Below are 25,331 nucleotides of genomic sequence, written 5' to 3'. Positions count from 1 at the left end.
TGGACACCAAGGGGCAATTTAGCATGGCCAATCCACCCAACATAGATAGGGTGAGATAAATTAGGGTGGGAAGGGGCTCGCGTTTGTGCGCTGTACATTCTAGATAATATTTTTTTCCTTTGCTTGTTTTCCGAACCTTTCCAGTTCTCGGCGCTGAAGCAGGATCTGCCCCACAACCTGCACCTCCTGACGCTGGCTCGCTGGGACTCCCAATCCTTCCTGATCCGGCTGGAACACCAGTTTGAAATAGGAGAGAGCAGCGTCTACTCGAAACCCGTCACCGTGGACCTGGCTGTAGGTTCCCTTTTCTGGTTTTAGTAGCGAGTGTGAGGATGGAGAGCCGTCGCTATCGCAAAACTTGGGGGCTCAAGTACCCCAAAAACCATGAGGCCCTAAGCTTCTGCCAGCTGGGAATGAGTGTGTCGGTAACACAGTGAGGGGTGTGCTATGGTCAACCAGATAGCCAAGCTGTGTGTTTGGGGAGGGGGGGGGGAGGTTTATGTCTCACAGCTGTGTGGAATCTGGCCCATCTCCATTGGGCCTGTTGTTAAATGTAATCCTCCACCCAGTATGGTGATTAAGCCTGCCCCAAGGCGGAAGGGTATAGATTTGACCCCCCCCCCGCAACACCACACACTCAGTTCACTCTCAACCAGCTAACATAGTGGGCTTTTAGCATCCAGGGTCTCTGACCTTGGTCAATCTATAAAAACATACACCAACTATGACCAAAGGCGTCATCCTGCTTGCCTCTGAGGGAGGTACAGTTGATGAGTCGATGTGGACTCCAGTAAGACAAAATCCCACGTGAGTGTTTGACCAAAAAGGTAGAAGCCCCTGGGATCGAGGGCCACTGGGCAAATTGGTTCTAAAATTGTTTATTGCAGAGGGCGATGGTCAAAGGTTGTTTTTTGTGACTGGAAGCCGGTGTCTAGTGGTGTACGGCAGGGATCGGTACTGGGTCCCTTGCTGTTTGTGGTCTACATTAATGATCTAGATTTGAATGTGGGAGGGGCGAGATCAGCAAATTCACAGATGACACAAAACTTAATGGTGTGGTAAATAGCGAGGTCAGCCTCGGGTCACTGTCTGTGTGGAGTCTGCACGTTCTCCCCGTGTCTGCTCCAGTTTTCTCCCACAGTCCGAAGTTTAAGCTTATTAGTCACAAGCAAGGCTTACATTAACACTGCAATGAAGTTACTGTGAAATGCCCCTGGGTGCCACACTCTGGCGCCTGTTCACATCAATGCACCCTAATCAGCACGTATTTCAGATTGTGGGAGGAAACCCACACAGACACGGGGAGGACGTGCAGACTCCACACAGACAGTGACCCAAGCCGGGAATGGAACCCGGGTCCCTGGTGCTGTGAAGCAGCAGTGCTAACCACTGTGCCACCGTGCTGCTCATATACAGGTTGATTGGCTATGCTAAATGTCCCGGGGTGTATATGTTAGAGAGATTAGCAGGGTAAATATGTGGGGTTTTGGGGATAGGTGGGATTGTGGTCGGTGCAGACTCGATGGGCCGAATGGCCTCCTTCTGCACTGTAGGGATTCTATGATTCCTAAGCCTTAGGTTACAGGATGATATAGAGGGTGACCAGGACTTGCAGGAGCGGACACCCACCCCCAACCCCACCCCTGGGGGATAGAGCAAGGTAAACAAGCTGTTTTGTGCAGGATGAGCTTTTTAACCTGTGATTTATCCATTTCTTTCCAGAATGTATTTTCTGCCTTTGAGATCACATCCATTGAGGAAATGTCTCTGGGCGTCAATCAGAGGAAAGCTGACGAGTCCAGGCTGATCTGGGAAACTGGGCGAGGTAAGTCCTGCTGCCTAACCTCTGCCCTCCCCTTCCTTGTACCAGCCCCGGGTGAAGGGGTGCTTCACCGGTGCTGACAGAACTGCTCTGAAACAGCCCCCACCACAGTGCAAAAACAACTCCAGTGACGTGATGCTGACGGCAATCTGTCCCCCCACACAATGTGCTCCTCCATTCCATTGCTGGTCACACCAAACAAACCTTGTTCACGACGCGATTAGAAGCCGGAGTAGGCCATTCAGCCCTTCGAGTCGCTCCGCCATTCAATCAGATCATGGCTGATCTCTCCCTGGTCTCAAATCCACCTCCCCTTATCCATCTCCTTGAACCCATTCAATGATTCAGACTCCACCGCGCTATGGGGCAGCGAGTTCCACAAATTCACCCCCCTCTGTGAGAAGTAATTCCTCCTCATCTCAGTGTTCAATCTACCGCCTCTCAACCTATACCTGTGACCTCTTGTTCCAGATTGCCCCACAAGGGGAAACATTTGGTCTACGTTTACTTCATCAATCCCTTTTAGTATTTTATATCCCTCGATCAGATCCCCTCTCATCCTTCTAAACTCCAGTGAGTACAAACCCAAACTGTTTAATCTCTCCTCAGACACCAACCCTTTCATCCCCGGAATCAATCTGGTGAACCTCCTCTGAACTGCCTCCAATGCCGCAACATCCTTCCTCAAATAAGGAGACCAAAACTGGACCCAATACTCCAGATGTGGTCTCACCAACACCCTGTACAATTGCAACAACACTTCTCTACTTTTATACTCCAGTCGTTTTGCAATGAATGCCAACATCCCATATGCCTTTATTATATTAGAGTGGGTGGCACAGTGGGTTAGCACTGCTGCCTCACAGCGTCAGGGACCCGGGTTCGATTCCCGGCTTGGGGGGGTCACTGTCTGTGTGGAGTCTGCACGTTCTCTGCGTGGGTTTCCTCACACAGTCCAAAGATGTGCGGGTTGGGTTGATTGGCCATGCTAAATTGACTAGTGTCAGGGGGATTGGCTGGAGAAATATGTGGGGTTACAGAGATGGGCCCTGGGTGGGATTGTGGTCGGTGCAGACTCGATGGGCCGAATGGTCTCCTTCTGCACTGTAGGGATTCTATGCTGCACCCCTGGTCCTGTGCAAGAGGTCTCAACGGGGAAAGGAATCCGGATTGATTCTTCGTCCCAGAACACATCCCCTCCCTGCCCCATTGGTGCCACAACCCAGACAAATGGACAATATGTTCAAACCTGAACAGAGGATTCAACTATACGAGTCTGGAGTGAAAAACACTCCTTCAGAATTGTCCTGGAATTGAAGATTAGTTTCCTGCAAGGAGATGAATACCCAGGCGATGAATCGTACAGACATTTTTGAAGTGTTTATGACTAAAACAAAAGGTCTCGAGGATTGAGGGGGGGGGGGCGAGGGATTATTTCACCACACGGAGGCAGTAGTTAGACAGTCTTTGCTGATGGCACATGCGATTGGTCAGAATGGATGCCGGGGGCAGAGCGGTGTTGACGTGTTTCTGAAGTTGGGCTGAGGAAAGGGGGAGCTTTATTCAGCATCAACTACTGCTGCTTCTGGCAGCTTCACAGCACAAACAACCCCGACCCACTGAGCAGCTGCACTGAGGGACATTTTTCTTAGAGGCAATGGTGGAGATCTTCCATACTCTGAATGGGTTGGATTTCCCAATGGCCTGAAAAATCTACAAGGGAGCATAGTTACCCATATATCCAAGTGGAAGAGGAGAAAATCACTTTTTTTTTTAGTCATTCGTGGGACATGGTGTCGCTGGCTGGGCCCAGCATTTAGTGCCCTAGTTGACCTTGTTCAGAGGCCAGTTGAGTCAACCACATTGCTGTGGCTCTGGAGCCGCATGTAGGCCAGACCAGGCAAGGACGGCAGATTTCCTTCCTTAAAGGGACGTTAGTGAACCAGATGGGCTTTTCCGACAATGGTTTCATGGTCATCAGTAGATTCTAATTCCAGATATGTTTTTTATTGAATTCAAATTCCACCATCTGCTGTGTCAGGATTCGAATCCAGGCCCCCAGAACATTAGTGGAGTTTCAGGATTAATAGTCTAGCGATAATACGACTAGGCCATCACCTCCCCCTGAGGAAAATAGCGTAAATACTTTCGAAAGGAGATGAGACAAGTACAGGAGAGAAAGGTGAGTGGAACTGAAGGAGATAGTTTCCGTTGCAAGTGAGAATGTTACAGTTGTCATTCCAATATGCAGGAACAGATACCAGAGCGTTATCGCCCAGTTACCCGAACATCTGTTAGGCAATTAGAATCCAGAATTGAGGAGTAGGTGACAGAACACTGAAAATTTTCAGATGAAGTAGAATCCATTTTCTAGAGAGGTGGATGGAATAACGTTGACAAAAAAGTTATTGATAAACATTTCCCGAAGATGTTTGATAAAGTTGATGCAATCTTTTGCCCTTTTCCCAGAATCTCAAGGTGTCAAGTCCGCCTCACACGGCGGAGATAACTCCGAGCACACGGTGGTCCTCAATCCAATGGAGATCCGTACATTCCGTGTACACATTCAGCACCGGTAACCACCCGTTCTGGGAATAACCGGGAATGAGCCAGACAATGAACGTGTGGAATTTCTGCACCAGTCCAGTGTATTACGCAAGGACCGTGTCACTGAACGATGGGTTTGATGTTGCTGCTCTTTTTACACTTTACCTGATCTTGCCTTAGCGTGACAGCCCCCACTTTTCATTCCGTCTTCACAAGTGCCTGGCCGTTTTGAGGTTCCTACACGCTCTAATCTACACTTGTGGATTAGCAGTCAACTCACTGTTCCGTGAACAAAACGGGTGTCTGGATTTCAGAATGGAATAGAATTCTTCCCACCTGATTGCAATGGGCAGATAAAGAGCAGGGCTGACCAGACAAAGTCCTGGTTCTGTTCTAACCCAGCGTCTCTCTTGCCCTCACTGGGAGGTGAACTCTCTCTCACATCTGATACACTCAACCAAAGTCCAACAACTGCACTGTCTATCTGAAGCAGAGGCCAAAGAGAACCCTCTGATTCAGATACATAAAGGAACTGGGGAAGATGTGCAATGACTTTCCATGTTAATGTGACTACTTTAATACGAGAGTTTATTACCAATGTTGGAGGGATTTAAAAGCACTTACTATCAATGCAATCAGTATTTGTGAAACTTTGCCCGTCTGTCCACACTTGTAATGTGAAACACCTCAATCTGTGCTACATTTTATAAAGTAACTGAAAAATAAACTCATCTAAGTTGATGCAAAATCATCGGTGTCTGAAGATTCACACGGGGATCATCCCCAGTGCAGGTTAGTAATGGAGGGATATAAACTGGTTCAATTTCTTTCTCTTTCTGAAGAAAGGTGAAGAAGCTGGTGAGAAATTTAGCTCTATGTGCGATAGGACCAATCATTCACGTCTTGTTTTCCAACAGTACAGAACTTTTAACTGGAGGAGGAAAACGAGAGAGACAGATTGCTCTAACTGCATTGAGATTACACATCACCAGAATCCAATCTGACGAAGGGTCATCCAGACTCGAAACGTTGGCTCTGTCCTCTCTCCACAGATGCTGTCAGACCTGCTGAGATTTTGCTCCATCTCTGGGCTGTTAGCATGGAAATGCTAAAAGTGGCCTTTGCATATTTTCACCTCCCCTTTGCTAAGTGTTTATAGCCATTCAGCCCATCGAGTCTGCTCCGCAATTCAATCACGGCTGATCTCTTTCTCAGCCCCATTCTCCCGCCTTTTCCCCGTAACCTTTGATTCCCTTACCAATCATGAACCATAGAAGCAGGAGGAGGCCATTCGGCCCTTCGAGGTCTACTCAGCCATTCATTGTGATCATGGGCTGATCATCAAATTCAATATCCTGATCCCTTTAGCCCCAAGAGCTTTCTAATTTCTTCTTGAAATCACACAACACTTTGACCTCAACTACTTTCTGTGGGAGTGAATTCCACACATTTCTCCTCACCTCAGTCCTAAAAGGTTTATCCCTTATCCTCAAACTATGACCCCCTAGTTCTAGATTCCCCCACCATCGGGAACATTCTTTCTGAATCTACCCTGTCCAACCCTGTTAGAATTTTAAGTTTCTATGAGATCCCCTCTCACTCTTCTAAACTCCAGTGAATATAATCCTAACCGACTTAGTCTCTCCCCATATGACAGACCTGCCATCCCAGGAATCAGCCTGGTAAACCTTCGCTGTACTCCCTCTATAGCAAGGACATCCTTCCTCAGATAAGGCACCAAAACTGCACACAATACTCCAGGTGTGACCTCACCAACAATTTCAGCAAAACATCCCTATACTCAAATCCTCTCGCTATGAAGGGCAACATATCAACAACCTATCTCTGTCTTAAATACACTCAATGACCTGGCCTCCACAGCCTTTTGTGGCAATGAGTTCCATAGATTCACCACCTCTGGCTGAAGACATTCCTCCTCATCTCTGATCTAAAGGGTTGTCCCTTTACTCTTAGGTTGTGCCCTCGGATCAGAGTCTCTCTTACTAATGGAAATATCTTCCCCACGTCCACTCTGTCCAGGTCTTTCATCCTAATCATTACTCGGTATCTGTCAATACCTGCTACTGGAGCGAACTGCCCGGAACTATAGCCCAACGAGACAGTGTGATCAGGGATGGGGAAAAATAGAGTGGTACTTCAAGACAAGAACTTTTTTAAAAATGCAGTTTAATTATAAATATCAAAAGACTGCATGTTGAATCTTACACTCTATATTCCATATATAAATTCTGCAAGCACTCACAATCAGGGATTATTTGGGAGTTCAGTATTTGCATCGTAACTGGCGACAGAAGCTTTATCGCAGAGAGATGCAGTGTCCCGTTGGTCAGTTCTCCCTGTACTCTCGTTCTCTTCCCGATGGGAGTATCGACATTCCTCTCCGTGCGTACAGTTTCCCTGTGATGGGGAGGACAGATCAGCCAGGGGTAAAGCACTCTGCTAATTTGTGGATCAACCCATGTGCAGCGTTGGAAACCCTTATTACCCTTGAAACTAGTACTTGAACAAGATTAAATCCGGCAGTGATGGTCACACTCTGTTTGAGGAGTGCTAGTTTAAAGGTATGGAACAGTCGGGGCAGTTCCTTCCGAAAGGAATACCAGATCTTTGCCTCCTGCTGCTTTGTCTCCATGGTGCTTCCAGTGCCACCACGGAGCAGCAGAATCTCACTGGACGGCACTGGGTGTCAATGCTCTTATCCACAGAATCCCTACAGTGCAGGAGGAGGCCATTCGGCCCATTGCGTCTGCACCAACCACAATCCCACCCTATCCCCATAACCCTACTTATTTACCTTACTAACCCCCGGACACCAAGGGGCAATTTAACATGGCCAATCAGCCTAACCCGCACGTCTTTCGGACTGAGGGAGGAAACGGGAGCACCCGGAGGAAACCCACGCAGACACGGGGAGAACGTGCAGACTCCAGTGACCCAAGCCGGGGATCAAACCCGGGTCCCTGGCGCTGAGGGGCAGCAGTGCTGACCGCTGTACTGCCGTGCCGTCCATTTTGGGGAACTGCTTTTAAAAAAGGGATTTTCCAGTCTCCGAAAACATATTTAAATAGCACGCTGATCACAGGCAAATAAAACATTCGGCATTTACAAGGTTAGAAACCTAAATGTTACAGGTTCTGTGGGGTAAACCACAGCAACACTGCGCAAAACTCTCAATGAGATAGCTGTGCCAGAGTGTAGCAGGGTTCTGACCCCGATACCCGGAACAGGAGGTCGTAACCTCTCCAACAGACACCCCGCTCTTTGCGTATTAGCCCCAATCGCCTTGCCAGGGATACGGACACAATTCAGCCAGGTTTCCTATCCAAACAAATCCACGCCACCAAAAGCTGTCACTCACCTCTCTGAACTTCTTACAGGGGACAGTTTTCCCATAATCTGGATCGTTGAGCTTCTGTTTCCGTTTATTCTGCAGCCGTTTGCTTTTATCCACCAGAGGTTGGTGAATTCCTCCACTAGGGAGATACAAAGCAGCAACAGTTACCGCACTCGGTCAACTCCTTCAATCGAGAGCCGTGCGTCAGTCCACACGTCTGGAATCTAAAAGAGCCCCCCCACCAACACCCCCACCACCGGTATAGGGCAAATCCTCCACCCACATTGGCTGCTAAAGAGGTGACGACGGAAGGAGGGTTGATGTCCATCAGTCTCTGAATCCTGCCACGACTGCTCACCCCAAGAGAGGCGAGGAACAACTCTGACTATAGTTCCTCCTCGCCGCTTTAGGATGTACATTCTCACAACACAAGTACGTGGTATTCCACACAGTCTGGAGGGAGTGAGTACACGGAGAAACTGAGGTGGGATGTGAAAAACTAATAGAACCATAGAAAATTACAGCTCAGAAACAGGCCTTTTGGTCCTTCTTGTCTGTGCTTCTTGTCTAATCATTGGTCCAGACAGAAAGCTCACTCACAGGGATATCACTCAGAGATATAACAGGCACAAGTCATTCCTAGTCCCCACCGCTCCAAGTAAAACTAAAAAGAGACTAAGAATGCCCACTCCTCCCCAGCCCCCTTAACCCAATGCAGCCGCCCCCCCCCCGCCAAATCTAGCCCAAGCTCGTTCCCAGCTAGAATCTTACCCGGCTTTGGCTCTGGCCTTCGGTCCCCAGTTGGCTTCTGGGTTTTCCTGGAAGCGTTTCAGCCCTTGCTTCCTGGATTTGGGGTTGGCATCTTCCCGGATATCGAAGCAAGCCTGCAGGCTGAGAAACACAGGGCAGGTGTAAAGGCTCGCTGGAAAGGGAGGGACTTGCGCCGTGAGGAAGACAACATTTCTGAAGAAATTGGACACAAGGGAAAAGGGAGCACCATCCAAAACTCCAAAAGAAAATTCCTATCACTCACTTGGTAAAAGAATCGAGCGTTAAACAGTCGCGCACAATTGTACCTCAGTTAGGGCGAGATTAGTTATTACAGCAACCCTGGACATCAGTCAATCAACTTAGGACAGTGCTTCACAAACCCTCTCCCAGTATGACTCCATTGAATGTCCCAATCATAAAATCCCTACAGTGCAGAAGGAGGCCATTCGGCCCATCGAGCCTGCCCCCACAACAATCCCACCCAGGCCCTATCCCTGTGACCCGTAATTACTTGCTAATCCCCCTGACACTATGAGGCAATTTAGCATGGCCAATCCACCTAACCCACACGCACATCTTTGGACTGTGGGAGGAAACCAGAGCACCCGGAGGAAACCTACCCAGACACAGGGAGAACATGCAGACTCTGCGCAGTCAGTGACCCAAGGCTGGAACCGAACCTGGGTCCCTGGCGCTGTGAGGCAGCAGTGTTAACCACTGTGGAACCGTGCTGCCCCCTAATGGGGCCACAAGAGCTGATTTTGAAGAATTCATTCATGGGATGTGGGTGTTGCTGGCTAGACCAACACTTATTGCCCTCGAGAAGGTTGAGCGGGGAGGTGGTCGGTCTGCAATGGGGAGGGTGGAGAGTGAGGTGTGAAGTCTTTAAGCTGCAGGATTTTTCCCTTTTGTGGCAGGAATCAGGCCTCAAAAATATCCGTCCATTAGGCCACAGTTTCCATTTTATACCGTGTGAGCGTTCAAAGGGGCCTTGTAGCTCTCTGTTATAAGAACTAGGAGCAGGAGTGGGCTTTCTGGCCCCTCGAGCCTGCTCCACCATTCAATAAGATCATGGCTGATCTTTTTGTGGACTCAGCTCCACTTACCCGCCCGCTCACCATAACCATTAATTCCTTTACTGTTCAAAAATTTATCTATCCTTGCCTTAAAACCATTCAATGAGGTAGCCGCAACTGCTTCACTGGGCAGGGAATTCCACAGATTCACAACCCTTTGTGTGAAGAAGTTCCTCCTCAACTCAGTCCTAAATCTGCTTCCCCTTTTTTTGAGACTATGCCCCTAGTTCTGGTTTCACCCGCCAGTGGAAACAAACTCCCTGCTTCTATCTTATCTATTCCCTTCATAATCTTATATGTTTCTATCAGATCTCCCCTCATTCTTCTGAATTCCAATGAGTATAGCCCCAGTCTACTCAGTCTCTCCTCATAATCCAACCCTCTCAACTCTGGAATCAACCTTGTGAATCTCCTCTGCACCCCCTCCTGTGCCAGTATAGCCTTTCTCAAGTCAGGAGACCAAAACTGTACACAGTACTGATTTAGGTATTCACTTCCTGAATGGAGTTATTGACCAGTGATCAATCTCGATCACTGAGTCTGCAACAGACACAAGGTAAGGAATACCCGCTTTGGGTCCCAAGCCATAACCCATCACACTGGACGTTGAATATTAGCTGCATGACAGGGGAGCCGATGGCCCAGTGGTATTATCGCTAGGGTTATTAATTTAGAAACTCACTAATGTTCTGGGGACCTGGGTTCGAATCCCACCACGGCAGATGGTGGAAATTTGAATTCAATAACAAAATATCTGGAATTAAGAATCTACTGATGACCATGAAACCATTGTCGATTGTCAAAAAAACCCACCTGGTTCACTCATGTCCTTTAGAGAAGGAAATCTGCCGTCCTTACCCGGTCTGGCCTACATGTGACTCCAGAGCCACAACAACGGTTGAGGACTCTGGGTCTGTACTCGTTGGAGTTTAGAAGGATGAGGGGGGACCTTATTGAAACTTACAGGATACTGCGAGGCCTGGATAGAGTGGATGTGGAGAGGATGTTTCCACTAGTAGGAAAAACTGGAACCAGAGGGCACAACCTCAGGCTAAAGGGACGACGTTTAAAACAGAGATGAGGAGGAATTTCTTCAACCAGAGAGTGGTGAATCTGTGGAACGTTTTGCCGCAGAGGGCTGTGGAGGCCGGGTCATTGAGTGTCTTTAAGACAGAGATAGATAGGTTCTTGATTAATAAGGGGGTCAGGGGTTATGGGGAAAAGGCAGGAGAATGGGGATGAGAAAAATATCAGCCATGATTGAATGGCGGAGCAGACTCGATGGGCCGAGTGGCCTAATTCTGCTCCTAAGTCTTATGGTCTAACAATGTGGTTGACTCTCAACTGCTCTCCAAGGGCAATTAGGGATGGGCAATAAATGCTGGCCAGCCAGCGACACCCGTGTTCCACGAATTAATGAAATGAAAAATCTGCAATCGTGGCTAAGTCTGATTTTACCTGCACTCAACCTTCACATTTCAATGGGATCCACAGGACAAAGAGTTTCATTCTCGAGCCCCAGTCCTACCCTCACCTGAACAATGACCACCTCACTCAGCACAGACCCAGGAACAGACTCTAATCCCACACAAACCAGTGCCTTTACCGACACTGACAGTAAACATTAACAGGTTTATTTGGAATCACGAGCTTTCGGAGCGCTGCTCCTTCATCGGGAGAGTGGAGACTTGTGGGACTTCTTACCGTGCCCACCCCAGCCTGACGCCAGCATCCCCACAGCGCAGTAAATGTTAAAAACAGCTTACACAGGCTCTTTGCCGAGGATTCGAAAGGCAGGACTACTCTCGGACAGTTTCTCTCGCTTCACTGGGTGTACCTTTGCCTGCACCAGAAATAGAATCCGGGTTAACCCTCGCAACACTCAGAAAACACAGTCCTTCCAAAGCTCCTTCCCGCGCACACATTTCACATCTCACACCGAACCACCCAGAACATCTACAGATTCGCCACTTACCCAGCACCTCATGATGTCCCAGATCACCGAAGGCGGCGCGTCAGTTTTGATAGCTTTTTTGCAAGCGTGCGAGAGGGAGACTCTATAGCCAGCGTGGAGCAAGGCAGATCTAATAATAGGCAGGGGGAGAATCGAGAGATTGAAATCATTCCTCAAAATACAATCCCATCGAGATCAAATTCACATTTACTCAGCTTTAACTGTTAAAGGGACTGGAGAACGAGGGGGCGGGGGGATTTATGGGGATCATCATTCTGCACTCAAAGCTAGGAAACGTAAAACTAACCCGATCTTTCACAACAACTGAAATAAAATGAGGGGAGGCGATGGCCGAGTGGTATTATTGCTAGATTATTGAACCAGAAAGTCAGCTAACGTTCCGGGGACCCGGGTTCGAATCCCACCACGGCAGATGGTGGAATTTGAATTCAATAAAAAAAAATCTGAAATTAAGAATCTACTCATAGAAGAATCATAGAAACCCTACAGTGCAGAAGGAGGCCATTTGGCCCATCAAGTCTGCACCGACCACAATCCCTCCCAGACCCTACCCCCATAGCCCTACATATTTACCCGCTAATCCCTCTAACCTACACATCTCAGGACTCTAAGGGGCACTTTTTTAGCATGACCAATCAACCTAACCCGCACATCTTTGGACTGTGGGAGGAAACCGGAGCACCCGGAGGAAACCCACGCAGACACGAGGAGAATGTGCAAACTCCACACAGACAGTGACCCAAGCCGGGAATCGAACCCAGGTCCCTGGAGCTGTGAAGCAGCAGTGCTAACCACTGTGCTACCGTGCCGCCCTGATGACCATGACACCATTGTCGGAAAAATCCATCCGGTTCACTAATGACCTTTAGGGAAGGAAATCTGCTGCCCTTACCCGGTCTGGCCTACATGTGACTCCAGAGCCACAGCAATGTGGTTGACTCTCAACTGCCCTTGGGTAACAAGGGATGGGCAATAAATGCTGGCCCAGCCAGCGACACCCATGTCCCACGACTGAATAAAAAAAAACCAAAATATCTGGAATTCAGAAAAGAAATCACCCCCGGAGACAGTGCAGGGAACGCCGGCATCGCCACATCACAGTGCAGGGAGGCAGAGTAAAGCTTTCACAACCAGATCTTTTGATTTGATTTATTATAGTCACATGTATTAACACACAAACAAACAAGTGAAAAGTATTGTTTCTTGCGCTTTATATAGACAAAGCATACCGTTCATAGAGAAGGAAAGGAGAGGGTGCAGAATGTAGTGTTACAGTCACAGCTAGTGTAGAGAAAGGTCAACTTAATGCGAGGTAGGTCCATTCAAAAATCTGATGGCAGCAGGGAAGAAGCTGTTCTTGAGTCGGTTGGTACCTGACCTCAGACTTTTTTTTGGATCAGCTGTGATCATATTGAAGGTGTAAGTTTGAAGGGCTGAATGGCCTATTCCTGTTCTGAAGTTCCATGCTCCTATCCACCGGCCCAGGGCAGGTACAGCACAGATAAAATGGAGTAAATCACCCTCTACACGTTGGCCCTAATCTGAAGCAGCACCCCCTACAAACCAACCTTATTCCTGTCCTTTGCAAAACACTAACTCGATGGCTGATTGGTGTTGAGTTATGAACATGCTAGTATACAATGTAGGAACCACTCTGCACTCTTTCATTTCATGTTGCCTGCCTGTGCTGGATTTGAACTCAGTATCTCGAGATGCAAGCACAGACTATTATAAATCGCTTTCAGCCACCCTCATCCTCCCCCAGCCAGTTACACCCATCAACATTAAATGTCCATCATCTACACTGAATACTGACGCTATTCATTTTACTCCTTCCCCGTTGTTAAGGTCCACCACTGCTTCTTTCTGCCAGGTGAATATCTCAACCCCACACAATCCTTTCTTCCAGCTCACAATCCAATATCATAGAATCACTACAGTGCAGAAGGAGGCCATTCAGCCCATCGGCTCCACACCGAGTATCTTACCCAGGCCCAACCCCCGCCCTATCCCTGTGACCTCGCACATTTGCCCCACTAATTCCCCCTAACCTACACCAAGAGGCAATTTAGCATGGCCAATCCACCTAACCTCCTCATCTTTGGAGTGTGGGAGGAAACCGGAGCACCCGGAGGAAACCCACGCAGACACGGGGGGAGAACGTGCAGACTCCGCACAGACAGTGACCCAAGCCGGGAATCGAACCCGGGTCCCTGGCGCTGTGAGGCAGCAGTGCTAACCCACTGTGACATCCAAATATTCCGTATCTCAGAGTTACAGCCATCTCACCAGTTCCTCAGCCATACCTACGTAACTCAGTCACTCAAAAAAAGACAGTCACCCCTCTGAGACAGAGAGCACTGAGGGTTTCTGAGTTTACCAGCCACAGTCATTCATCCACAGCTTCAAGATTACAAACGCTGCACGTTTAGCAGGGGAACCGCCAGGAATCACCAAAGCCAACGTACTTTATTTATTCTGTCCTCATTTTAAAAGCCCTACCTCATCTGCAGGAGAGACGGCGTATTACAGTGGATAACGCTGCTCAGCTGGTCCATGGTGTGGTACAAAGGGCAGTCCGGCAACTCCTGGTAAAGAGAAACCAAGTCCAAGTGAAGCTTAAAATGGATGGATTCCTCGGTAGCGTAATGAGATGATCTGCCACATTACCCACAGCACGACGGGGGAAAGTAAGTGGCGCACCACTTAAACCAACGTTTACCTTCAACTGGAAAACTCCAATCAAAAAACAAAATGGATGCTGAATCAATGAAGGAGCTGAGGGACAGGAGGAAGAGCGATCAAAGGCTTCCTCACGAGAGTGGGTCTTAAAGGAGATGGAGTTAGGAAGGGAGTTCCAGAGCACAGGGTAGAAATGGCTGAGGGAGCAGTTGCCTGGGACAGGGAAAAGGGAGCAGGGCGAAGGTGCTCAAGAGGCATAGAAACATAGAAACCCTCCCTTGCAAAAGGAGGCCATTTGGCCCATCGAGTCTGCACCGACAACAATCCCACCCAGGCCATATCCCTGCTTGGTTACCCGGCTAATCCCTCTAATCTAGCACATCCCAGGACACTAAGGGTTAATTTAGCATGTCCAATCCACCTATCCCGCACATCTTTGGACTTTGGGAGGAAACCGGAGCACCCGGAGGAAACCCACACAGACACGGGGAGAATGTGCAAACTCCACTCCGACAATGACCCGAGCCGGGAATCGAACCCGGGTCCCTGGCGCTGTGAGGCAGCAGTGCTAACCACTGTGCCACCCGAGAATTAAATGGAGAGTGAGATGCTCGCAGAGAGATACCTGGGGGGGGTGAGGGGCAGGAGCTCTCGCACAGAGATATGGGGCGTGGGGGGGAAGCGGTGGGAAGAATTTAAACAAGAAAGTTATACAGAGCAGGGGGTGGGGTCGAAGATGCCAAGATGTTTAAGAGCCAGGTATCGCGAGAAAGGGCTGGGGCAGGTAACTGAAAGGTGGACGTAGACCGTCTTTATTACAGAGAGGATTTGGAGTTTTGATGGGGGATCGTTAAGATGCTGGGGGGGGTGGCAGGAACAGACACAGTGGAAAGGGTATCCAATCTGTTGAAGTGATGCCTTCCATATTTCCGACGTTATATGCTATAACACTGAGGGCCTAATTGGTTTTCCCAGCATTTTGCTCTCCCTTAGATCCCGCTCTTTAAGATGTGTCTGTATTCCTCTCATCCTCTGCTCGCAATCTGCAGGGCCCCAGAATTGAGTGGAGTTTGTTGCTGAGTGAAATTGGCCCTGTGGAAAGATCATAGAATCCCTACAGTTCAGGAGGAGGCCATTCAGCCCATCGAGCCCAACAACAATCCAACCCTGGCCCTATCCCCATAACCCCATGTATTTCACCCTTCTAAACCCCCCTGACACTAAGGGTCAATTTAGCCTGGCCAATCCACCTAACCCACACATCTTTGGACTGTGGGAGGAAACCGGAGCACCCGGAGGAAACCCACGCAGACACAGGGGAGAACATGCAGACTCCACACAGACAGTGACCCAAGCCGGGAATCGAACCCGGGGGTCCCTGGTGCTGTGAGGCAGTAGTGCGAACCACTGGGCCACCCCAAAGTTTCAGGATGCCAGAAATATTTATACTCGAAAAAAAAGCACAGTTCAGAGGTGAACTGCTTCATAAACTGCGGCTGCAGTTGCCTATGTGACAGCAGGAACACAATGGGCCAAATGGTCTCCTGTTTTGCTGCATCATTGCTGGCCTTGAATAGTACCTCATGGCATGTGATGTTCGAGGATGTGGCAGGCAGCTACATAAATGCAAAGTGTTCATTCTGGTGTCATCTACCCAAGCATTGCATTTGCTCAGTCTCCCCTCTGCTATTCTGCCCAATCCAGCTTGGTCCATGAGCCCAGGAAGGAAACATCCCACACACTCACCTCTTTGACCATGCTGAGCATGCCCAGTATCCGGTCTGAAGTCTTGAATCGCTGTGGGTTGCGTTCCACTGATTCGAGGACTCTCCGGACAAAGTCCTGGTCGTGGATTGGCGCAGCCCAGATTGGACCACCTAGCTGGAACCAGAGGAGGGACATCATCACCCACGACAAAAACAGCACAAGGGCATATCCTTCCCTTGGTGAACACCTCGACACAGGCTGCTCTACCTTCCCTCTTCCAGTCTCACCTCCACAACCACCCTCTGAACTCTGGCACCTCAGAGTTTCTTTCCCCAGTGCCAGCCACCTGCCAGTGCTGGGCCTCATATCCTGAAATTCAGCCTGCCCACTACGACTCTCATCAACTTTTACAGATGCACCATAGAAAGCATCCTTCCCGGTTGTATCACAGCTCGGTATGGCTCCTGCTCTGTCCAAGACCGCAAGAAACTACAAAAGGTCATGAACATAGCCCAGTCCATCACGCAAATCAGCCTCCCATCCATTGATTCTGTCTACAGAGGAGAGGTAAGTAGTCTCACAACACCAGGTTAAAGTCCAACAGGTTTATTTGGTAGCACGAGCTTTCGGAGCGCTGCTCCTTCATCAGGTGAGTGCCTAGGGGCAGCGCTCCGAAAGCTCGTGCTACCAAATAAACCTGTTGGACTTTAACCTGGTGTTGTGAGACTTCTTACTGTGCCTACCCCAGTCCAATGCCGGCAGCTCCACATCATACAGAGGAGAACTGTAGGGAGATGGTGGTAATGTCACAACTGGACTAGTAATCCAGAGGACAAGATTAATGCTCTGGGGACATGAATGCTTCTCGCTGCCTCGGGAAAAGCAGCCAGCATAATCAAGGACCCCAAGCACTCCAGACATTCTCTCTTCCACCTTCTTCTACAAGGTGCTGGTGAGGCCGCACCGAGAGTACTGTGTAAAGTTTTGGTCCCCTTATTTAAGAAAGGATGTATTGGCTTTGGAAGGGGTGCAGAGAAGGTTCACCAGGTTGATTCCGGAGATGAGGGGGTTGGCTTATGAGGAGAGATTGAGCAGACTGGCCCTGTACTCATTGGAGTTTAGAAGGTTGAGGGGAGATCTTATAGAGACATATAAGATAATGAAGGGGCTAGACAGGGTAGAAACATCGAGATTGTTTCCACTTACAATGGAAACAAGAACTAGGGGGCATAGCCTCAAAATACGGGGGAGTCAATTTAGAACAGAGTTGAGGAGGAACTTCTTCTCCCAGAGGGTAGTGAATCTTTGGAATTCTCTGCCCAATGAAGCGGTAGAGGCTACCTCATTAAATGTGTTTAAGTCACAGATAGATAGGTTTTTAGCCATTAAGGGAATTAAGGGTTGTGGGGAGCGGGCGGGTAAGTGGAACTGAACCCACTATCAGATCAGCCATGATCTTTTTGAATGGCGGAGCAGGCTTGAGGGGCCAGATGGCCGACTCCTAATCCTAGTTCTTATGTTCTTTTGTTCTTATGTTCTGTCGAGAAAAAAATACAAAAGTCTGCGCTCACGTACTAACTGTAGTTGTTATCCGAGTTGGCCAATTTCTACACATTATAGAACATCAGAAAACCACGGGAACCGGCTGAGAATAGTATCCGATTTCACAATGACTTTGGAAAAATGTAATAAAAGTGGATAACAGGAGTGCAGGATGGTTATACATACAGTTCACCCAGCAGACAAAGAACAAGCAAATGCAGAATCGATGGGCTCTCTTACCAAGTGCCTCTGGCGGCAATGCTCACATTCTGCTCCCACTGGTGGCCCTGAGCTGGCTGTGTATTTGAAGCTGGAGAAGAACAAGATTATCCCAGGTTACTTCACTGTGAGAAAAGGAGCATTTTTAAATATACGGCAGCCTTCACAAGCTCAGGACGTGGCCAACGCACCTCACAGCCAGTGAAGTATTTGTGACGTGTAGTTGGGGAGGGGGAAAACAAAGGGAGGACTCGGGAGGTAGAGAGGGGCTGAGGGAGAGGGCATTGGCCACAGGTCCCCGGAGGCGGCAGGACAGGTGGACAAGGTGGTTATAGAGCAGAGGGAACGCTTTCCTTTATTGGGTGAGGTACTGAATGCAAAAGCAGGGATGTGACGATGGAAAAGGTACAAACCGCTGGTTAGGCCACAGCTGGAAGTGTGTGTACAGTTCAGCACGGTTAGTTTCGATTTAGCAGGGCAACTTTCCAGTGACTACGGAACAGTTGTTTTATGAAAACGTTACCAAGGACAGGCTCATCCCCGTGGATCAGCGTCCCTTGCCACTGGCCTCAGCATCCAGAGCAGGGCCACAGCTGGACTCATCCAGTGCGGGAAAGTACTTGAATTTCAATAGCGCCTTTCACAACCTCAGGACGTCCGAACCTGCTTTACAGACAATGAAGAGTACTCGCTGTCGCAGCGGTCAGTCCAAGGGCAGCAAGATCCCACAGAAAGCCACACAACAGATCACACTTGGATATTCCGGCCTCGGGTCACTGTCTGTGTGGAGTCTCCGTGTCTGCGTGGGTTTCCTCCGGGTGCTCCGGTTTCCTCCCACAGTCCAAAGATATGTAGGTCAGGTGGACTGGCCACATTAAGCTGCCCCTTAGTGTCAGGGGGATTAGCTAGGGTAAATGCCTGGGGTTGTGGGGATAGGGCCTGGGTAGGATTGGCTCAATGGGCCGAATGGCCTCCTTCTGCACTGTAGGGATTCTATTCTCGGTAGACAAACAAAATGGGCAAATGTTACATAATTATTTTACAAAGAGAAACCGTCACCTACTTGTTACCATGACTGACCATTTTGCCCATCCTCTGGATATGGAAGCTGCCACAACCCACACAGTTGTACACCAGAGCCTGCTTACTGTAACAGAGAATCACACGGCTCAGACACTGACAGCCTCCACAGCATACTAAAAACCCAGTGACATCAACACATTTCCCCACTGAACATGCCAGATGGCCTCAGAAAAGCAGCCAGCATAATTAAGGACCCCACGCACCCCGGACATTCTCTCGTCCACCTTCATCCGTCGGGAAAAAAGATACAAAAGTCTGAGGTCACGTACCAACTGACTCAAGAACAGCTTCTTCCCCGCTGCCGTCAGACTTTTGAATGGACCTACCTTGTATTACGTTGATCTTTCTCTACACCCTAGCTATGACTGTAACACTACATTCTGCCCCCTCTCCTTTCCTTCTCTATGAAAGGTATGCTTTGTCTGTTCAGTGCGCAAGAAACAATACTTTTCATTGCATACATGTGACAATAATAAATCAAATCAAACATGGGTTCAAATCTCTGCCAGTGAGTTAACCTCCTCTGAGGGGCAGGAGAGGATGCATTGTGCTAAACTCCAGCGGGGAATTGTCAACACCTGGATGCTGCCACTCAGTGTTGGGTATTTTTAGACTTTGATGTGGGGGTTCAAATCCCACCACAGCAACAGATGGAATTTAAATTAATTAATAAAATTTGGAATTTAAAAGCTGGTCTCAGTAATGGTGATGATGACAACTAGTTCACTGGGGGCGGCACGGTGGTTAGCACTGCTGCCTCACAGCGCCAGGGACCTGGGTTCGATTCCCGGCTTGGGGTCACTGTCTGTGCGGAGTCTGCACGTTCTCCCCGTGTCTGCGTGGGATTCCTCCGGGTGCTCCGGCTTCCTCCCACAGTCTGAAAGACATGCTGGTTGGGGTGCATTGGCCGTGCTAAATTCTCCCTCAGTGTACCCGAACAGGCGCCGGAGTGTGGCAACTAGGGGAACTTCATTGCAGTGTGAATGTAAAAGTAAAGTAAATTAGTGTCACAAGTAAGGCTTACATTAACACTGCAATGAAGTAATTGTGAAATTTCCCTCGTCGCCACACTCTGGCGCCTGTTTGGGTCAATGCACCCTAACCAGCACCTCTTTCAGAATGTGGGAGGAAACCGGAGCACCCGGAGGAAACCCACGCAGACACGGGGAGAATGTGCAGACTCCACACAGACAGTGACCCAAGCCGGGAATCGAACCCAGGTCCCTGGAGCTGTGAAGCAGCAGTGCTAACCACTGTGCCACCCGATGTAATGTAAGCCTACTTGTGATACTAATAAATAAACTTTAAACGGCTGTGGAGGTCAAGATAAAAGTTGATAATGTTTTAGATTTTAATGGAACTAAGAGGTATGGGGAGAGAGCAGGAATGTGGCTTTGAGATAGAGGATCAGCCATGATCATACTGAATGGCAGAACAGGCTCGAAGGGCCAAATGGCCTCCTCCTGCTCCTTGCTTATATCTGAGCCTCAAACATCAAGCAGACCGATTAGGCCTCACCCAGTTATCGTACCTGGCAGACGCTTTAACCCGAGCCTGTCCTGTGAAGACCTGGACAAACACTCGGATATAGAAGTCGACGCTGACGGAGAGGATCGGAACGATATATCGCTGGTAGCAGTTTGCGCGGAGGTCCAGGTTGTGTAGGATGATGCGTAGCGCCTGCGGCAGAGGAACAAGATCGGGGTGAGACACGCTGACACACAACGACACTTAGCAGAGATCCTGAACCAGCTGAAACTCACCATCTCGTGACAAAACTTGGATTTCAGCGACATGGCTCCATATTTGCTGTAACAGGTCTCGCCGCTATTGCCAGCCATCACCGCCATGTCTGTACACGTGACACAAAGCAGCCCTAAAAGACACAAGAGAATCGCAGTTAATTGACATTCAATGGTGTTCCCATCACTGAATCCCCCACTGTCAACATCCTTGGGGTTACCATTGACCAGAAACTCAATTGGACTCACCACATAAACACAGTGGCTACAAGAGCAGGTCAGAGGCTGGGAATACTGCGGCGAGTAACTCACCTCCTGAATCCCCAAAGCCTGTCCACCATCTACAAGGCACAAGTCAGGAGTGTGATGGAATACTGTCCAGCTGCCTGGATGGGTGCAGCTCCAACAACATTCAAAGGCTTGATACCATCCAGGTCTCCTGACTTGAGGAAGGATGTTGCGGCATTGGAGGCAGTTCAGGGGAGGGTCACCAGATTGATTCCGGGGATGAAAGGGTTGACGTATGAGGAGAGATTAAACAGTTTGGGCTTGTACTCACTGGAGTTTAGAAGGATGAGAGAGGATCTGATCGAGGGATATAAAATACTAAAAGGGATTGATAAAGTAAATGTAGACCAAATGTTCCCTCTTGTGGGGCAATCTGGAACAAGAGGTCACAGGTATAGGTCGAGAGGCTGTAGATTTAACACTGAGATGAGGAGGAACTACTTCTCGCAGAGGGTGGTGAATTTGTGGAACTCGCTGCCCCATAGCGCGGGGGAGTCTGAATCATTGAATGGGTTCAAGAGGGAGATAGGTATATTTCTAATAGAAAATAGGTTAACGGGATATGGGGAACAGGTGGGGAGGTGGATTTGAGACCAAGGAGAGATCAGCCATGATCTGATTGAATGGCGGAGCAGGCTCGAAGGGCTGAATGGCATCCTCCTGCTCCTAATTTAAAGAACAAAGAACAGTACAGAACAGGAACAGGCCCTTCGGCCCTCCAAGCCTGTGCCGATCACGTTGTCCTTTCTAGACCAACCGCCTGCATCCCTCTGCTCCCTAATTCCTATGTTCTTAAAGCAGTTCATTTGATTGTCATCCCTTCCAGAAACATTCACTCCCTCCATCACCACTGCAGAGTAGCAGCAGTGTGTAACATCTACAAGATGCACTGCGTCACCAAGGCTCCTTAGGCAGCATCTTCCAAACCCACGATCACTCCCATCTAGAAGGACAAGGGCAGCAGACACAGGGGAACACCTCCAAGCCACTCACCATCCTGACTTGGAAATATATCGGCCGTTCCTTCACTGTCGCTGGGTCAAAATCCTGGAACTCCCTCCCTAACAGCACTGTGGGTGTACCTACATCACAGGGACTGCAGTGATTCAAGGAGGCAGCTCACCCAACACCTTCTCAAGGGGCAATTAGGGATGGGCAATAAGTGCTGGCCTAGCCAGCGACGTCCACATCATATGAATGATTTAAAAAGGCAAGACTCCTTTTCAAGGCTGTTATCTACAAGTTGCAGAAACCAGGAGGTTTTCAGGTCACATATCACCCCCAGTGCCCCAACATCCACATGGCTCTGTAACGCAAGGAGTCTGACATCCCAATGACCAGCTTTGAACAGGCCATCGCCTTGTGATTCTCACCTCCTTCACTCACAGCTTGAACAGCTGCGTCTATGAACTGCGATGGACTTCCGTACGGATCCAGATCAATCACATCAAAGCGGTCCCACCTCCTCTTGGATTGGTACAGGAGCATGCTGCAGAAACACAGAGACAGCCCCCCGCCTTCCCCCGTTAGTATTCTCGACACTCTCACATCCCAAAAATCAGACCAGTTTTATTTGTAAGCTTATATTTAACAAAACAGCAGATGGACAATATCGCCTGCCCAGGAGCTGAGCCAGCACTGGAATCTGGAAAGCTTTAACATCCTCTGTACTGTTAACCAATCAGAATGTTGGAGAATACACCAATTTGACATCCTGATTCCCTTAGAATTTTTAATATCCCCTCTTTGGCCTCAGAATGCTGAGGCATCTCGCTCGGGGCTAACTAGGTAACGTCTCACACTGCCCGGGGCCAACTGGGCAACGTCTCACACTGCCCGGGGCCAACTGGGCAACGTCTCACACTGCCCGGGGCCAACTAGGCAACGCCTCACACTGCCCGGGGCTAACTGGGCAACGCCTCTCACCGCCCGGGGCCAACTGGGCAACGCCTCACACTGCCCGGGGCCAACTGGGCAACGCCTCACACCGCCCGGGGCCAACTGGGCAACGCCTCACACTGCCCGGGGCCAACTGGGCAACGCCTCACACCGCCCGGGGCCAACTGGGTAACGCCTCACACTGCCCGGGGCCAACTGGGCAACGCCTCACACTGCCCGGGGCCAACTGGGCAACGCCTCACACTGCCCGGGGCCAACTGGGCAACGCCTCACACCGCCCGGGGCCAACTGGGTAACGCCTCACACTGCCCGGGGCCAACTGGGCAACGCCTCACACTGCCCGGGTCCAACTGGGCAAGGCCTCACACTGCCCGGGGCCAACTGGGCAACGCCTTTCACCACCCGGGGCCAACTGGGTAACGCCTCACACTGCCCGGGGCCAACTGGGTAACGCCTCACACCGCCCGGGGCCAACTGGGTAACGCCTCACACTGCCCGGGTCCAACTGGGCAACGCCTTTCACCACCCGGGGCCAACTGGGTAACGTCTCACACCGCCCGGGGCCAACTGGGTATCGCCTCACACTGCCTGGGGCCAACTGGGTAACGCCTCACACTGCCCGGGTCCAACTGGGCAAGGCCTCACACTGCCCGGGGCCAACTGGGTAACGCCTCTCACTGCCCAGGTCCAACTGGGCAACGCCTCACACTGCCCGGGGCCAACTGGGCAACGCCTCACACTGCCCGGGGCCAACTGGGCAACCAACGCCTCACACTGCCCGGGGCCAACTGGGTAACGCCTCACACTGCCCGGGGCTAACTAGGTAACATCTCACACTGCCCGGGGCTAACTGGGCAACGCCTCACACCGCCCGGGGCTAACTGGGTAACGCCTCACACTGCCCGGGGCTAACTGGGCAACGCCTCACACCGCCCGGGGCTAACTAGGTAACGCCTCACACTGCCCGGGGCTAACTAGGTAACGCCTCACACTGCCCGGGGCCAACTTGGTAAAGCCTCACACTGCCCGGGGCCAACTAGGTAACGCCTCACACTGCCCGGGGCCAACTAGGTAACGCCTCACACTGCCCGGGGCCAACTAGGTAACACCTCACACTGCCGGGGCCAACTAGGTAACGCCTCACACTGCCCGGGGCCAACTAGGTAACGCCTCACACTGCCCGGGGCCAACTAGGTAACGCCTCACACCGCCCGGGGCTAACTAGGTAACGCCTCACACTGCCCGGGGCCAACTAGGTAACGTCTCACACCGCACGGGGCTAACTCGGTAACACCTCACACCGCCCGGGGCCAACTAGGTAACGTCTCACACCGCACAGGGCTAACTAGGTAACATCTCACACCGCCCGGGGCTAACTAGGTAACACCTCACACCGCCCGGGGCTAACTAGGTAACGTCTCACACCGCACGGGGCTAACTAGGTAACGCTTCACACTGCCCGGGGCCAACTAGGTAACACCTCACACCGCCCGGGGCTAACTAGGTAACACCTCACACCGCCCGGGGCTAACTAGGTAACGTCTCACACCGCACGGGGCTAACTAGGTAACGCTTCACACTGCCCGGGGCCAACTAGGTAAGGCCTCACACTGCCCGGGGCCAACTAGGTAACATCTCACACTGCCCGGGGCTAACTAGGTAACGTCTCACACTGCCCGGGGCTAACTAGGTAACATCTCACACTGCCCGGGGCTAACTAGGTAAGGCCTCACACTGCCCGGGGCCAACTAGGTAACGCCTCACACCACCCGGGGCCAACTAGGTAACGCCTCACACCGCCCGGGGCTAACTAGGTAACGCCTCACACCGCCCGGGGCTAACTAGGTAACATTCACACCGCCCGGGGCCAACTAGGTAACATCTCACACTGCCCGGGGCTAACTAGGTAACATCTCACACTGCCCGGGGCTAACTAGGTAACGCCTCACACCGCCCGGGGCTAACTAGGTAACGCCTCACACTGCCCGGGGCTAACTAGGTAACGCCTCACACTGCCCGGGGCTAACTAGGTAACATCTCACACTGCCCGGGGCTAACTAGGTAACATCTCACACTGCCCGGGGCTAACTAGGTAACATCTCACACTGCCCGGGGCTAACTAGGTAACATCTCACACTGCCCGTGGCTAACTAGGTAACGCCTCACACTGCCCGGGGCTAACTAGGTAACGCCTCGCACCGCCCGGGGCTAACTAGGTAACGCCTCACACTGCCCGGGGCTAACTAGGTAACATCTCACACTGCCCGGGGCTAACTAGGTAACGCCTCACACTGCCCGGGGCTAACTAGGTAACGCCTCACACTGCCCGGGGCTAACTAGGTAACATCTCACACTGCCCGGGGCTAACTAGGTAACGCCTCACACTGCCCGGGGCTAACTAGGTAACATTCACACCGCCCGGGGCTAACTAGGTAACATTCACACCGCCCGGGGCTAACTAGGTAACACCTCACACTGCCCGGGACCAACTAGGTAATGCCTCACACTGCCCGGGGCCAACTAGGTAACGCCTCACACTGCCCGGGGCTAACTAGGTAACGCCTCACACCGCCCGGGGCTAACTAGGTAAGGCCTCACACTGCCCGTGGCTAACTAGGTAACG

The 25,331-nt window shown here is 50.5% G+C and overlaps 2 protein-coding genes across 4 annotated transcripts in view; one reads left to right on the top strand and one right to left on the bottom strand.

The window, feature by feature from the left end:
• man2b1 (mannosidase, alpha, class 2B, member 1) overlaps positions 1-5,110 on the top strand; it is a 32,614-nt gene extending 27,504 nt beyond the window's left edge. For both annotated transcript variants that reach the window (XM_078235011.1, XM_078235010.1), the window contains 3 exons: positions 145-294; positions 1,723-1,825; positions 4,292-5,110. In XM_078235011.1, coding sequence (XP_078091137.1) covers positions 145-294; positions 1,723-1,825; positions 4,292-4,401 — 363 coding nt within the window. In that variant the 3' untranslated portion in view covers positions 4,402-5,110. The remainder of the gene's footprint in view (positions 1-144; positions 295-1,722; positions 1,826-4,291) is intronic.
• Positions 5,111-6,545: 1,435 nt separating this feature from the next.
• Positions 6,546-25,331, bottom strand: part of trmt1 (tRNA methyltransferase 1) — a 35,301-nt gene continuing 16,515 nt past the window's right edge. For both annotated transcript variants that reach the window (XM_078235014.1, XM_078235015.1), the window contains 12 exons: positions 22,183-22,298; positions 20,543-20,655; positions 20,311-20,459; positions 18,760-18,843; positions 17,718-17,787; positions 15,975-16,109; positions 14,049-14,134; positions 11,547-11,655; positions 11,338-11,414; positions 8,496-8,615; positions 7,749-7,863; positions 6,546-6,787 (listed from right to left, as the gene is read on the bottom strand). In XM_078235014.1, coding sequence (XP_078091140.1) covers positions 6,635-6,787; positions 7,749-7,863; positions 8,496-8,615; positions 11,338-11,414; positions 11,547-11,655; positions 14,049-14,134; positions 15,975-16,109; positions 17,718-17,787; positions 18,760-18,843; positions 20,311-20,459; positions 20,543-20,655; positions 22,183-22,298 — 1,327 coding nt within the window. In that variant the 3' untranslated portion in view covers positions 6,546-6,634. The remainder of the gene's footprint in view (positions 6,788-7,748; positions 7,864-8,495; positions 8,616-11,337; positions 11,415-11,546; positions 11,656-14,048; positions 14,135-15,974; positions 16,110-17,717; positions 17,788-18,759; positions 18,844-20,310; positions 20,460-20,542; positions 20,656-22,182; positions 22,299-25,331) is intronic.

The sequence above is a fragment of the Mustelus asterias genome, chromosome 19 (assembly GCF_964213995.1).
Source record: "Mustelus asterias chromosome 19, sMusAst1.hap1.1, whole genome shotgun sequence".
Taxonomy (NCBI): domain Eukaryota; kingdom Metazoa; phylum Chordata; class Chondrichthyes; order Carcharhiniformes; family Triakidae; genus Mustelus; species Mustelus asterias.
Note: the sequence above shows the minus strand (reverse complement) of the source record. Positions and strands in the feature narration are given on the sequence as shown.